The sequence below is a fragment of the Hibiscus syriacus genome, unplaced genomic scaffold (genome assembly GCF_006381635.1).
Source record: "Hibiscus syriacus cultivar Baekdansim isolate YM2019G1 unplaced genomic scaffold, ASM638163v2 tig00112737_pilon, whole genome shotgun sequence".
Classification (NCBI taxonomy): domain Eukaryota; kingdom Viridiplantae; phylum Streptophyta; class Magnoliopsida; order Malvales; family Malvaceae; genus Hibiscus; species Hibiscus syriacus.
Window position 1 is genome coordinate 94,223 of NW_024063391.1, and position 14,200 is coordinate 108,422.

General features: G+C 34.0%; 1 protein-coding gene and 1 pseudogene across 2 annotated transcripts; both read right to left on the minus strand.

Moving 5' to 3' along the window:
* Positions 1 to 5,762: 5,762 nt before the first annotated feature.
* Positions 5,763 to 8,135, minus strand: LOC120182686 (non-structural maintenance of chromosomes element 1 homolog). 2 transcript variants are annotated; one of them, XM_039187582.1, is made up of 6 exons: positions 7,965 to 8,135; positions 7,675 to 7,871; positions 7,437 to 7,517; positions 6,512 to 6,721; positions 6,211 to 6,285; positions 5,763 to 6,120 (listed from the first exon to the last, which is right to left on the minus strand). In XM_039187582.1, exons 1-6 carry the CDS (start codon positions 8,077 to 8,079, stop codon positions 5,866 to 5,868), a joined length of 933 nt encoding a protein of 310 aa, XP_039043513.1. In that variant the 5' UTR covers positions 8,080 to 8,135; the 3' UTR covers positions 5,763 to 5,865. The 2 variants fall into 2 exon arrangements, with proteins under 2 accessions (XP_039043513.1, XP_039043514.1); XM_039187583.1 differs by having other exon boundaries at positions 6,512 to 6,761; positions 7,429 to 7,517.
* A 1,027-nt stretch (positions 8,136 to 9,162) lies between these two features.
* Positions 9,163 to 12,813, minus strand: LOC120182685 (annotated as a pseudogene).
* Positions 12,814 to 14,200: the final 1,387 nt, after the last annotated feature.

Consider the following 14,200-nt stretch of genomic DNA (forward strand, 5'->3'; position numbering starts at 1 on the left):
AAATCAACATAGGAATTAGACTTATCACAAGTCTTATTCCATTATACCATACTTATAGTGTGCACTCACCTATATCCCTTTTCCTTTTCCTCGATCGATCTTACTTGTCACTTGTTCCGGAACTTGTTTAGGCTCAATATATACATCGATGCACCCCTTAATGCATCGATGCACATTCAAAAATTCTCTTAGTGCATCGGTACACACTCATAGTGCATCGATGCACTTGCCCAGAATAAACTATTTCCACCCGAAATTCATCAACACTTCACCCAAATTTTTATGTATAAAATCCTTATTATGCTACTAAATTCATCTATAACAACTTTAACCAATTCCTATCATTCCAACACCTTATAATCTTCCATATTTCATCCAAATTCTTAAGGCTAAGAATCATACCAAATTTTCTATGTTATCCAAACTTTGATTTAACACTTATAACTTCTTATTCACTCCTATGACAAGTCAAATTTAGTTTCAAATTCAACTTATCAACTTTTTTCCAATAATTCACTTAAAAACCCATTTTCTTAAATCTTTCAAAACTTCTTCATCTTTTGATTTTAAGATTACCAAAGCTTTCCTTAAGCTTAGTTATCATCTAATGATCAAAACCCAATCTTAAAATTAACAAATATTTACTAAACCGAAAACTTACCTTTAATGGAGACCTACGGAGAGAAAAAGAAGGAGAAGAAGATAAGCTTCCAGATGCCCATTCAACCCCCATGCTTATCTCTTAAATAAGAGATAAATATCTTTTTCATGAAAAGACAACCTTACCCTTCATACTTTCCTTCCTCACAATTTAATCCAATACTAGAATTTATCACTTTAAAATTCTGAACTTTTCAATAAATTCTACTTTAATCACCAACTTTTGAACTTTTTACAATTTGGTCACTAACCCATAGTTTGGGATGTTACAAATCTTCCCCCTTTAAGAAAATTCGTCCTCGAATTTTATTACACAAGGAGATAAGATACTGTCTACATATCTACTATTCATTTTCACATATCACCTCTTCAATAAATCTTTCGTGCTATCATGAACTTTACTTCATTACTTTAATTCTTCTATTACCTTTTTCCTTTATGCTCTCACATTCCTTTCATATCCCTTATACTTATCCCTCTTTATCATTTTAAACTTTTATGTCAATTCTTACTTCCATCAACATACCAACCCTTTAACTTTATTACACTCACTATCATACTATTTTATTATTCAACTTATTTCTTCCAGTCAAAACGTAACCTTCCATCAAACCATCCATATATATTTTTCCCAATCAAAAATAGTTCATCCTCCATTTCCTTAACTTATCAAACCTTTATTCTCACTTATCCATAATACAACTTTCTTGGTTCACATTCAAACATTCCATTTACCTATGTCTTATAAATTGATTTCTAATGAACATATTTTTCAATTCCTCCAAAATAATAGTATATATCACTTGTTCTTTTAATATCCTCCTAATAACATCCATTTCTTCTACTTTATCTTGTCACTGAAGTAAAGAAACTACTTTATTTCAGAACGATGGAGATCCTCTAACTCTATAGTTTCCAATCTTACTTCAAATCATTTGAATAATAATTCCATCAAATTAACATGGAATTCATTTCTCTGAATTTTAATGGAACATTCTCAATATATCTTATTTATCCAAACATTGTACCCTAATAAATTTGTCACTTCCACATCACTATAAATAACTTCTAATTGAATTCTCAATTATCACATCAATTTACTACTAATATATGAATATACAAGTCCATATCAATCAATATCATAACGTATCTATTACATAATAAAAAGGTACCTGTTATTATCTCTGGATCATCAAAATCTTCATTAGTATTAATATTATACACTCGAGCAGTGGAGTGTATTTCCTATTGAGTAGAGGATTCAAGTTGACTTTTATCTCTTCCTCTACCTCTTCCTCTTCGAGACATCAAAGCATATCGCTCCGACTGTACTAGTTCTCTTGTCCCCAATAGACAATCTCTCATGAAATGTCCTACTTCACCACATCGAAAACAAGCTCCAGTAACTACCCTACACGTTCCGCTATGGCTTCTTCCACAAATTTCACATTGTCTAATTTGACTCTGTTGTGCTAGTCCATCACCAGACCCTACAAATTGAGTTTTTCTAGCTTTCATCTGATTTGATTCTCTTGCAATGGATGCCATTGACTCTGATTGTACATGAGATCGGAAACTAAAATCTCTACTTCTCTTAGGTGGTGCAAAACTTGATGAAGCCCCAGTTCTTTTAGATGGTTGGGTTCTTTGATTCCCAAACCTTTCATTTTGAGCTCTCTCTAAGGCTTTAGCACGATTTACTACCTCTTGAAATGAGGATAAGTTCAACACTATCAGCATCTTTTTTAAACTTGGGTGTAAGCCCTCAACAAACCACTCGCAAGCATTTTTCTCTGTAGGCACCAACTCTGCTGCAAAGTGACTTAATTTATTAAATTCGCACTCATACTCATATACAGTGCGGTCCAATTGCTTCAGGTTCAAGAATTCTTTCTTTATTTGCCTGATAAATTGGTCTCATATATATTTATGTTTGAACTCTTCTGAGAACAAGGACCAGGTCACTTCGTCACTTGTCATTCTCAGAGTGACATTTGTCCACCAGATTCTCGCTTGCCCACGAAGCAAGGAGACCACTCCATCTAACTTCTCTACATTAGAACAGTGGAGACCATCTAACATAATTTTTACATCATTAAGCCAAATGTCCGCAACAACAGGACCTTCTTCGGCTTCACCTTTAAACTCTGGAGCTTCTAAACCCTTCAACTCCTTTGCAACATTCATTCTCGGAGTTGAAGTATCAGGAGGTTGGAAACGCGTCAATACCGCATCTAATGTTCTAAAGAACACATCTTGATCAGTTACAGGCACTCCAGAAGGTGCATGTTCTTCACTTTGCCTAGCCAAGGTAGGTGAATTACTGCTCTCAGCGAGTCGATCATCTCCCGCTTGACTTTTAGAACTATCATGTCCAGACATCTATTAAGAATAAACATATCGTTCTATTAGCAAAATAACATACTCATTAATATATCATATCAGAAGTTTTCACTATTTTGTTGGCATGTATACATTATAAGACACTCTAGACTCTTGTTTGTGCATATAATCGGCTAAACCGTAGCTCTGATACCATTAAATGTAACACCCCAACCCGTACCCATCCCGGATACGAGTCCGAGATATCACATTAACTTTTTAAAACGATATTCTTCCAAAATAATCAAATATTTGAACTCATTTTAAGAAAATCCGATGATATATTATTAAATTATGCTTCATTATAAAAATTTAAGGCAAAAACGTAATCATGAACAGTAAAATATGGTATGAACAGTACCGTGAACAGTGCTACAGTGACTTTCGTAAAACTTCATAAAACTCGTAAAAAATTAACCGTTCATTACTATACATTTACATAAATACGTTTAAAACATTACAAAACTTGATCAGAGCATAAATACTTAATTTACCAACTTTGTTTACATGGCAACCTATTTTTACATAATAAAACATACTATTTAATCTACTTCTGATCTGACCATCAAGTAGAGTTATGTTGTTCTGCTAAGCTTAGCTTTGATCTTCCTGCTTCTCAGTACCTACGTGTAAATCGCTTACACGCTAAGTCATAGACTTAGTGAGACATATAAATATAATAATAATGCATTCCGTATGAATATGAACATGCAATCTATCCATTCAATCATATCATATGCAATTCAATATAAACAATAATAATATGATAACATATAACTATAATAATGCACTTACTTTTGATAACCTTTTATAGGCCCATGTACATTTTTTAGAACTCTAGGTATTCGAGTACACTGAGGTTGTACACTATTGCTGTCACCACAGCTCGTATGGGGTCCCACTAGGGGCTATGAAATTATCCCGAATGACCTATGTACTGTATTTGTCCCGAAGGACCACTCCTTAAGAACCATATACATATTCCAATATATCAAATATGTCTCAAAAGACCCTGTAAATGTTCCAAAGGATATATATACGTCCTAAAGGACCACATAGAACCCTCGACTCTTGGCATGCCAACTATACCTATAGCTCTCATATCGTATACCATGGGCATTATTCTTATGTTTCATGTGTTCATGTCATTTCTCTTGTGATCACATCACATAGCTCATATCACTTATCATATTACATGTGCATTTGGGTCTTTTCACATATATCATTTATCAAATCATATGAACATATATACTTTATGCATGTATCATAATAATTATCATGTATACATGTTCATAACTATTGTACTATGAAAATCAACATAGGAATTAGACTTATCACAAGTCTTATTCCATTATACCATTTTTATTTTAAACTCAAATACCCTAGGTCACGGGTTCAAGCCTAGCCAGACCCTTATTACCATTTTTATATTTTTGTTGTCAAGAGAGTATGGGAAAATTAGGATTAGTCCATGAACTTCCCAAACTTTTGAAATTAACCCAAAATTTTCAAAAAACTTACAGTATAATCCTTAAAAATTAATTAATTAATTTTGGGGTGTGACATCTAGTTTTTTTCAATTTCAACGTTACTTTTGGAAGCAGATTATAATTTTACCTTTAGCAATGTATAGATTCCACTCAATTATGTATTTATATTTTATTTTAATAATTTAATACTAATGTCCATAAAATTAATCTATTACTTAATAATTTATTTTAATTACTAATATTTTTTTAGTATTATTTTTGTCAAAGCAAGTATTTAAAATTATTATTCCATAATAAATTTATGTCCCCATGTAAAAAATTGATAATATATTTTTACTCAAAAATATTTCATATATAAAAATATTATTAATGTGTTATCTCAAAATATTTTTATTATAGTATAAGTTGATATATTTTATATATCATAGTATTAATAAATGTAAATATAATTTAAATAATATATTTTTAATTTACAACATAATATTTATAATAGTCAATATATTTTTTTAAACTCGCTATTTAATTTACAACTCAATTTTAAACTACACATTTATATAACACTTTTAAAAATTCGTTTATACAACATTTCAAAAACCAATTTTCAAAATCTGCGCAAAACTATCCCGGCCTAGGTATGATTGAGCTGACTCATATCGAAAAAGTTCAAAAATTAGGTTATTAAACATCTTCGTCTACCGAGTAAAATACACGTGTCTTCAGGGCCTCACAACAAAACTAAAAAGATCATTCATATTTTCAAAACAAAAAATAATAGAGAAAATAGAAAAACAATTATGTTTAAAAGAAAATCAAAGGTAAAAATGAATCAAAATATAATTATAACAGAAAGGCTTAACCATGGTTTGTTTCCAATTTCACATTGGAGTCGAGCATATACATGAACATTTTTCATATTCATATACACTCATTTTCAAAGAAGTGGAAGCTTGATATTTCTCACAAATTGGTTTGGTTCAATAATTGACATTTTGTTTCTCCTTATCTTAGAAGAAGCATGAGGATTATGAGTAGCTGACATCAAGTTTCTAACTTGCTTGACATTAGATTCGGTTGAAATTAGAAAGAAAAAAAAACAAAACAGCTACTGGTCTAAATCTAATTACAGGCTGTAAGACCATCGTAGGCTAGTTAAAGGTAAAAACTGCCAAGAACATGATCATCAAGTCAAAACATCACTAACCGAAGAACCGAGCTTGATGACATAAGCTTACATATTTGATAGACATTTGCCTTTAAATTATGAACACTAGTTCAGTTTCTACCACAATATGAAGTAATCATCATTAAGATCCCTCATCCACGGAAAAACATTTCACCTTGGATGAGCAGAGCTCCTAGTTACCCTTTTCATTTCAGCTTGAGAACTACATCCGACAGTATTGGCATCATCATTTTGGCTTAGCCTTTGCCTCTTTCTCTTGGATCTTAGAGATGATTGACTCTGGGCGGGCCTGGAAGATGGCTGGCTTGGCATGGGATCAGTTTCTTCTTCCTTGAGTTCTATGGGTTCCGTCTTGGGTGGCTGGTACTGCCACCGAGTATCACAACTTGGACAAACAACGACACCCTGCAATTTATCAAGCCAAACCTGTGAACTGACATGAGAAGTATTGATGATAGGAAATGAAGAAGAAAATGTGAAGAAAAAAACTCGTACTTTCTGAGAAAATATCTTTTTTAGGCAGTGCTCATGGATTCGAACTGTACAACCTTCATTTGGGCACAGTTTGGCCTGCCAAAGACAATGGAGTATTAATATGTATATAAAAGCAATCACTACACCATCAAAGCTTCAATATATCAACCCTCTACAAAATATTTCCCATTATGTTATATTTGTCAGAACATTAAAAGAAAGAAACGCAATGAAGTAACCAAACTGGGAAACTGATAAATTCAGGCCAAAAAAGTGTAAAGGAAGCATCCACAAGAAAGACAAGGCAAACACTGAAAAGAACCTTCAATCCAGCTTCATTGCACACTTCACAAGAAGGAACACCAGCATTATTGAACCAACTACGCAGATCGAGAACGGACCTAACACCGACTCCAATATTATCATCTTCAGTGTAACAAAGCCACTTGTCTTTCACAAGTTGATCAAGAGTCTTTTCCTTCTGGGACATTGTGAAGTTCCTGAACGCAGCAGGGATGCCAAGTGAACCATCCTGTGATTGCGCAACCCAGAAATGATTAGAACCTAGAGAGAGAAAAAGAAAGAAGGTTTTTCATGTTTCGATATGGAAAATTATTAACATAAACCATTGTTCTAACTTAGCAAATGGTTCACAGGCCAAGCATACTTGTTTGACTGAATAATCAGTTAAACATTCAGCATACACACTGAAATGTCAAAATCTTCAACAACCAACACAGACAGGGGAGATGCCAAAGGATCCAAAAACACTAGGTTTTTGGTATACTCTTCTTCTTTATATTAGCTTAGGGTGAATACAAGATAATACTTGTTCAAAAACTTTCAACCATTTGACATTGACCACTCATAACACTGCATACGTAGAGCTCGAATCCGGAAGCTCAAGAAATAATAACAATTCCTTAACCACTAAGATGACTTGATTCGTGCAAGTTTTTGGTATACTCATATTCGAGAAAAAGATACTACAAAACTATTTTGGCCACGGTGGAAAATTCATAATTTGCCCCTCTTTTACTCCAGCACCCCCAACATAAATTCCTGGATTTCCATTTAAATATAGTCAAGCATCAATAGATACAAATAAAATCAAACAGTAAAGATACAATCCGTAGTATATGAACTCGTGAGATGTGTATTCATGCTTAAATGAATCTGCTTTAAGAAAAAAAATGTAAAGCCATAAACAATGGTACACATATAATTTAGATAGAAAATGGTAAAACCTGGTTCTCCAATTTAATATTGAGAACATCCATGTTGCAGATGCAGCCCTCGGCTGTAACATCTTGTGCTATGGCTTCAACCTAGATTTACAACCAAAAACGAAGATTTTCAAGACAATGTATAATAGCATACATCAAGCTCATGAATATGCATAAAAGAAGTAATACTTCTCAAAGCATAAAGAAAATTCCCGTGTTCAATATCAATTGAAAAAAAGAGAGGAGAAACTTGATTTACAATAGCCTTAAAGAAAGCAATTTGTGGGACAGAATATTTGGTTCCAAGCTTCGATTGATTGTCAGAAACATTGTTAACAACTCCATAATAAACTCGACCATCATATGTATCTCTACACGCCCTTAAATCCAGTTGAACATACGAAAGCTCCCTGTTTATCTTGAGAAGATAATCATTGAATTTTCTTGGATGGGTACCTAAAAGAGGACACAATTTTTTTCCTTCGAGATAAGTAACGGGGAGATTTTAGTTTTTTTTTTTGGACAAAAAGGGGGAAGAAGAAAGAGAACCTGGGTTTTCGCCGGTGATGGCAGTGAAAATTGAGTGGAACTCCTTCTCCGTAAGAGGGCCACGTTCTAGCAGCAATTGAATGAGTGTGTGGTGCTTCCAGCTTAGCACCGCCATGATCAGATTGGTTTCCAGAAGAATGGAATGGGAAATATAGAGAATTACCGGGGAACCACGGGAGTTAGGGTTTAAATGGCGGGAAGGTTTTCAATTTGGGTATTTATATTTGTCTCCCTTAGGCTCGGCTCGGCCCGTTAGATAAGTTAAGATTTAAAGATGAAATGGGTCAATGATATAGTGATAAGATTTAATGCGGTCTTGAATGATAAAGTGGCAGAATTTTATTACATTAAATTGCAATAATTGACCCATAAAATAAATAAATATTAAAATTGCTTATAAACTTTCATCAAAGTAATAACGTTGCTCTCTTTTAAAAATTTAGATCCGAATAATTATAATTATAAAGTGTATATTATTATTATTATTATTATTATTATTATTATTATTATTATTATTATTATTATTATTATTATTATTATTATTATTATGCATTATTGTCGTAGCCATGATAACACAATCAAAGTACGACTTTGATAACACAATGTTATAATTATAAAAGATTCAAAGTAGGACTTTATGTATGATTACAGATAACACAACCAAAAACATTCAATTAAAAGTAGCCATGAAAATTTGCATTCCTTTCGATTGTGATTTAGAAATTCATGTATCCTTAGAAACCCACACATTAGAAGATCCGAATTTCCTATGAGGGGGTTCTAGAATGCCCATGCTTCCCACAACATTCTTTCATATAGCTCTTGCAACCTTCTCCAGTTCCACACCCGTACAAGTCTCATGCATTGGAATGTCAATGGCAGTGTGCCTTTTGGGCCTTTTTGAATACGTTACCATGTGGATGGTTATGAGATGAATGGCAATGGCCGGTTTTACTTCCATGTTGGTGCATAAGTGATGCAGCTGAATTCGGCTTGCAACATTTGCCTGCATGTTTGTGTGTTCCCTGTAAAAGGAGCATGCTATTGAAGATCACCAACAAGCATGTGCCGAGATCAGCAAGAACCGCTGCCCACACGTGGATGACCAGCAAACGCCGATGCAAGGATAGCTGCCTTGCTACTGATTGACAAAACTACATTCTTAATGACTTTACTGCGAGCCTTTCTCTCCAGTTGGTTAGCTTTCGATATCTTTCTAATGTCATTTGACATGAGAATCACGTGGCCGGTCTCTGTCTTAAGGGCTGAACCCGAGAAACCCATTGAGATACCGATATCAGCTGTAGCAAGTGTAGATGCATCGTTGATGCCATCTCCAACCATTGATGTTGTCCCTTCTTTCTTGAACTCTTAGATTATTCTCGCCTTGTCTTCCGGAAGAAGTTCTGCATGGATCACATCTAGACCATTCCCCAGCTGCAAGTAATACACATTCAAGTGGGATTACTTTTCATCTTAACCTAAATAGAATATCAACTATAACAGCCTTTTTATCTGCACAGAATTTCCTGTGTCATCATTACTAAGTGGAAGTGCACCTGTTCTTGTACGTTCATGGCTGTTGTTTGATTGTCTCCTGTAAGCAAAGCAGTTTTGATCCCCATTGACTTTAGCTCATTTACTGCCTCTGCTGCGCCAGTTCTACAAGCATCTGAAAGACTGAAGATTCCAACTGGGGTTTCTCCAGAAAACACATATCCAATTGCATCATTTCAGCTTGCAGATTTGGAGCTATACACATGATACTCGCATTAGAATATGATAATATTCTTAGCCGAAGGTGTCTGTAAATTAAATAAGGTGAGGCAAAAGTTTTCACCTGTCCCATGGGCTCTCTCTATACTTTTCTGCTTCCAATGTAAATATTTCTTCCATCAATTCTCCCGTAAATACCTTCTCCAGGGAAATTTTGATAATCCTCCACTGTTTCAAGCTTTGGTTCAATTGAATGTGATCTTCCGTATTCTATAAGCGCAGCTTCCATTGGATGACTTGACTTACTCTCAATGCTTGAAACCCTTTAAAAATATTGTATAACAAATATTAACATCCAGTAAAGTGGGGAACATTCCAATAGTGCCAGAGCGGACAACATTATATATTCAGATTCAATTCTTTAATCGGAAGTAACAAATATTAATCTCATGAATTCCCTTACCAGTGAAGCAATGTGTTGAGGCTTACATCTCCAGAGAGAGATCGGAAATCGGTGACAACAAATTCTCCCCTGGTAAGAGTACCAGTTTTGTCAAAAGCTGTGATGTTAATCTTGGAAAGAGTTTCCAGATAGTCTCCCCCCTTAACCAGAATTCCTGATGTTGCTGCTCTTGTAAGTGCACAAAAGGTGGCAACAGGAGTGGAAAGGATAAGCACGCATGGGCATGCGCTCACCAACACAACCAATGCCAATTGAAACCAGTGGTGGAGGTTATGCACTCGTATACAACTATAATTGCTGCACATAAGAAGAGTAGATGAGTAGTATTATTATGTTTGAACTTTGCACTTGTTCAAGAAAACCAAAAGCAACCAATTAGTGATAAGTCTAGATGCGAAATGAACAAACCCTGGGAGTAGAACTGAGCACATTTGTCTATAAATCTTTGGGTGGTAGATTTGCTGTTTTGAGCTTCCTCCACGAGCTTTGCCATTTTAGCCACGACGGTAGTTTTGACGCTAGTGTAACCATTTAGATTGATGGTGGAAGACCAGACAGTTGAACCCTTTTGTTTGGGGACAGGAAGTGGTTCAGCAGTGAGGGTTTTCTCATCCACTTCACATTCCCCATCCACCACGATTCCATCAATGGGTATAACCTCACAAGCTTTAACTGCCACGACAGTGTTCAGTTCGACTTGATCCGCATCCACTTCTTCTCTATGGGAAAATAGCGTAGAGTAGTAAGAATTTGACCCATAACGTGCATTTTATTTATTGATTCAAAGCACTCTTTATATACAAGTTTACAGTAACCACAGCAGCCTTTAACTGCTTAACAACTAACCAACGCTTAACCAATCTAGCAACTGCTCTAACAGCTTCCTTAACTAACCATACACATCAGCTATCATCCAACATTCTCCCTACTTTTCCTTCTTCTTCCCAGAGAAAGACTGCACATTCTCCACTCTCTGCTATCACCGGTTTTTGAGGACTAATGCTCATCAATGACCACATAACTGCTGCAGCCTGATATAATTATGGCTTAAAGGTGAGAAGAGGATGCTCATTCAAAGGGTACATAATGAGTGAATATGTAGCAAACCTTACGGATTGCTCTTGATTCAAGCCATTCCGCGGTGGTGAAGAGGAACACTATAGTGGCGGCTTCAATGTAGTCTTTCATTACAAGGCTCCCTATCACTGCAACAAACAAATTACAGACACTGTTTAAGTATCAAGCTAAGATGACAATTAAATGAAAAAGGAAAACATTAGTTTTTCGGTCAATAAAAGCTTGCCCATGATGCCACGTCAATCTCAACAAAAAATAAAAGATGAAACAAGTTAAAAATTAAAACTTTAAATATAAATATAAATAAAAACGCTGCTATAAAAGAATAGTTTTTTTCTTTAAATAGAGAAAGGTAGGTTGATGTCGAAAATAGTCATAACAATAATAAAACGATTTATTCTTTTGATTGTTGATCTGTATTTGTTGTAAAGTTGTTGTCTACTTTCTTGGATAATAAAATAATAATTATTTAAAATAATAGAGCGGTGTACATTGGTTGATAAGGTTATGTAAGTTTGATTTCCCCTCAAGTTTATTAATTTTTTTATAAATTTAGGTTAGTATAACTCAGTATCTATTTAATATTAAAAGTTTATATCTCTAGTTAGTTAGTTATGATATTTAAACTTAAAACATTTAAAAATAATAATAATTTTTCTTACACCTAAATTACTTAATTCACGTAACTCTCACGTTTATTCTCTTTTACGGGAAAAAGAACCCAGCCTGAAATGGGTGATGGCGGCGTAGCCCTTTAAAAGAATGGGGCCGATGCCAACAACCACCGCTGCCAACAACCTCCGCTGCCACGGCTACCCATTGCAAGGGACGGTACACATACTTGAACAGGAAATCAAAAGTAACAACCCGCAAGCAACTGCAGAAGGACTTGGCAGGGCCGGCCCTGGGCATAGGCTAGAGGTGCGACCGCCTAGGGCCCCAAGCTTGAAGGGGCCTATTTTTAAAGATATTGTTAAATTTAATAATTAAAAAATATTTTTAAACGTATTTTTTTATTTCAAACATTCGAAAATATGATAATTTAGTGGGTCTTAATAATTAAAAACTATTTTTAAACATCATTTTTTATTAAAAAAACTTGAAAATATAGTGATCCAATAGGTCCCATTTTAATGATTGAAAGAAAAATTAAATATGGATCTCCACCTACCTTATTGTCATTCCCTCCTGACCTAAGGTCCTTAAAATGTCAGGACCGGCCTGGGACTTGGCCATTTCTTTCGGTACTTTATCTCCCCATGGAGTGCTCTCACATTTGCTTCCAGCCTTCCTTGATTTAGAGCCTTTACTGTTCAGAAGTAACATCTAACTTAAAAACCGTTTCGGACACAACAAATAACTATGTTGAAGAAGAAGAGTCGGTTTTACCGATTTGAGTCTGAGAAACAAGGAGATTATCGTGAAGAACAATGACGGTTCTGGTAGGAACAATCACAGATACTTGTTTCACCCCTTCAATTGATTTCAATATGTTTTCTATCAGCGGGACCTCGGAGGAACAGCATAGTCCCAACACATCAAAGTAGCTCTTCTGCAGTTTTTTCTCATCATTTTCACCCATTCTTTTTTCTTCTGCAAAAATTCAAATTAAAAAAGCTGATCCCTTTTGAGTTTGGAAAAAGGGTGTTGAGGCTCTTAAACGTCTGAATGCTAATGGAATTCTAAAGAAACATAATAATCTGAGCAATGGAATTAAGAAAATGTTTAAGTAGAGGAGATATTGGAGTTAGAAACATTACCTTGGTAATGAGAGGAGACGAGTGATAGAATTGGTTCAGAGGCAGCTAGGAAGGGTTTAAGTAGAGATGATGGCCTTACAGAGATGACACGATTAGGTAGGAAATATTGCTAATGGAATTTTTTTATTTTGATCCAACTCAAATATTACTTTGTGATGTTTCATACGCCGACCAAGCTTTCCTCTTTCTCCTTCATGTTGTTTGTCTGATTCAAAATATAAAAAACTTTAGGGAACTACAGAAATGGTAATTTTTGTTTGAGATTTATAAATTTTTCTTCACTAAATTCAAAAAAAAAAGAAAAAGATTTGATCATTTTTGCTTTGTTTTAATTAAAATGAGGTTATTGAAGGTTAAATGCCGTTAAACCTTTAATGATTTACTGATGTACATAATAAATATATAAAATTAAAATTATATCATTTTCACGTAAATAATACATAGATTAAGTTTTGGTTACTTTCCTTTAAAAAACATAATTTCTAATCACTTACGTTATCGTTTTATTAAATTAATGGGTCACGTCACCAAACTAATGGTATTCAACGTCCAAGTGACTAAAACTTAATAAAACAATAACATAAGTGACCAAAATTTAATAAAATAATAACACAAGTGACTAAAACTTAATAAAACAATAACACAATTGACCAAGACTTATGTTTTTTTTAAGGAAAGTGATCAAAACTTAATCGATGTATTATCTTCATGTACAACTACTTAAATAATATTACATTGCTTGATAATTGAACCAACCTTCACAATCCCATTTTATCTTCATGTGCAGCTACTTGGCGATCTTACAAGTGTAAGGTGTAAAGTTCCCTCAAGTGGTGAATCAATTCTCATCTTCCTCTCTAAAACAAGGACTTAAAACTTAAAAACAAATAATAATAATAATCAAATTTCTTTAGAAATATAAAATTTAAAACCTTGATTAATTATTATAGTCAATTTTTTAAAAATAAAACCACTAATTTTATTAAAAAGAAAGGAATATTCAAAATTAAAATAAAAGTTCACTGCATAATAGTAAAATAAACACTTAATTATGATATTTCATATAACCATTAACTTAATAAAAGATAGATACGAACAGATCTAAATGCATTAATAAATTAACCACAATAGCGAATCAAACTAATGAAAGACCATCGAAAATCACATATTAGAGTCAAACGTCGTGAGAAAACCATCTACAAACGCAATCCAATCTTAAT

Coding starts and splice junctions, on each gene's coding strand:
- LOC120182686 (XM_039187583.1), bottom strand. CDS start 8,079: ATGGCGGTGCTAAGCTGGAAGCACCACACACTCATTCAATTGCTGCTA. Junction 7,518..7,674: donor TTGCTTTCTTTAAGGCTATT/GTAAATCAAGTT, acceptor TTGTAAATCTAG/GTTGAAGCCATAGCACAAGA. Junction 6,286..6,511: donor GCAATGAAGCTGGATTGAAG/GTTCTTTTCAGT, acceptor TGTCTTTGGCAG/GCCAAACTGTGCCCAAATGA.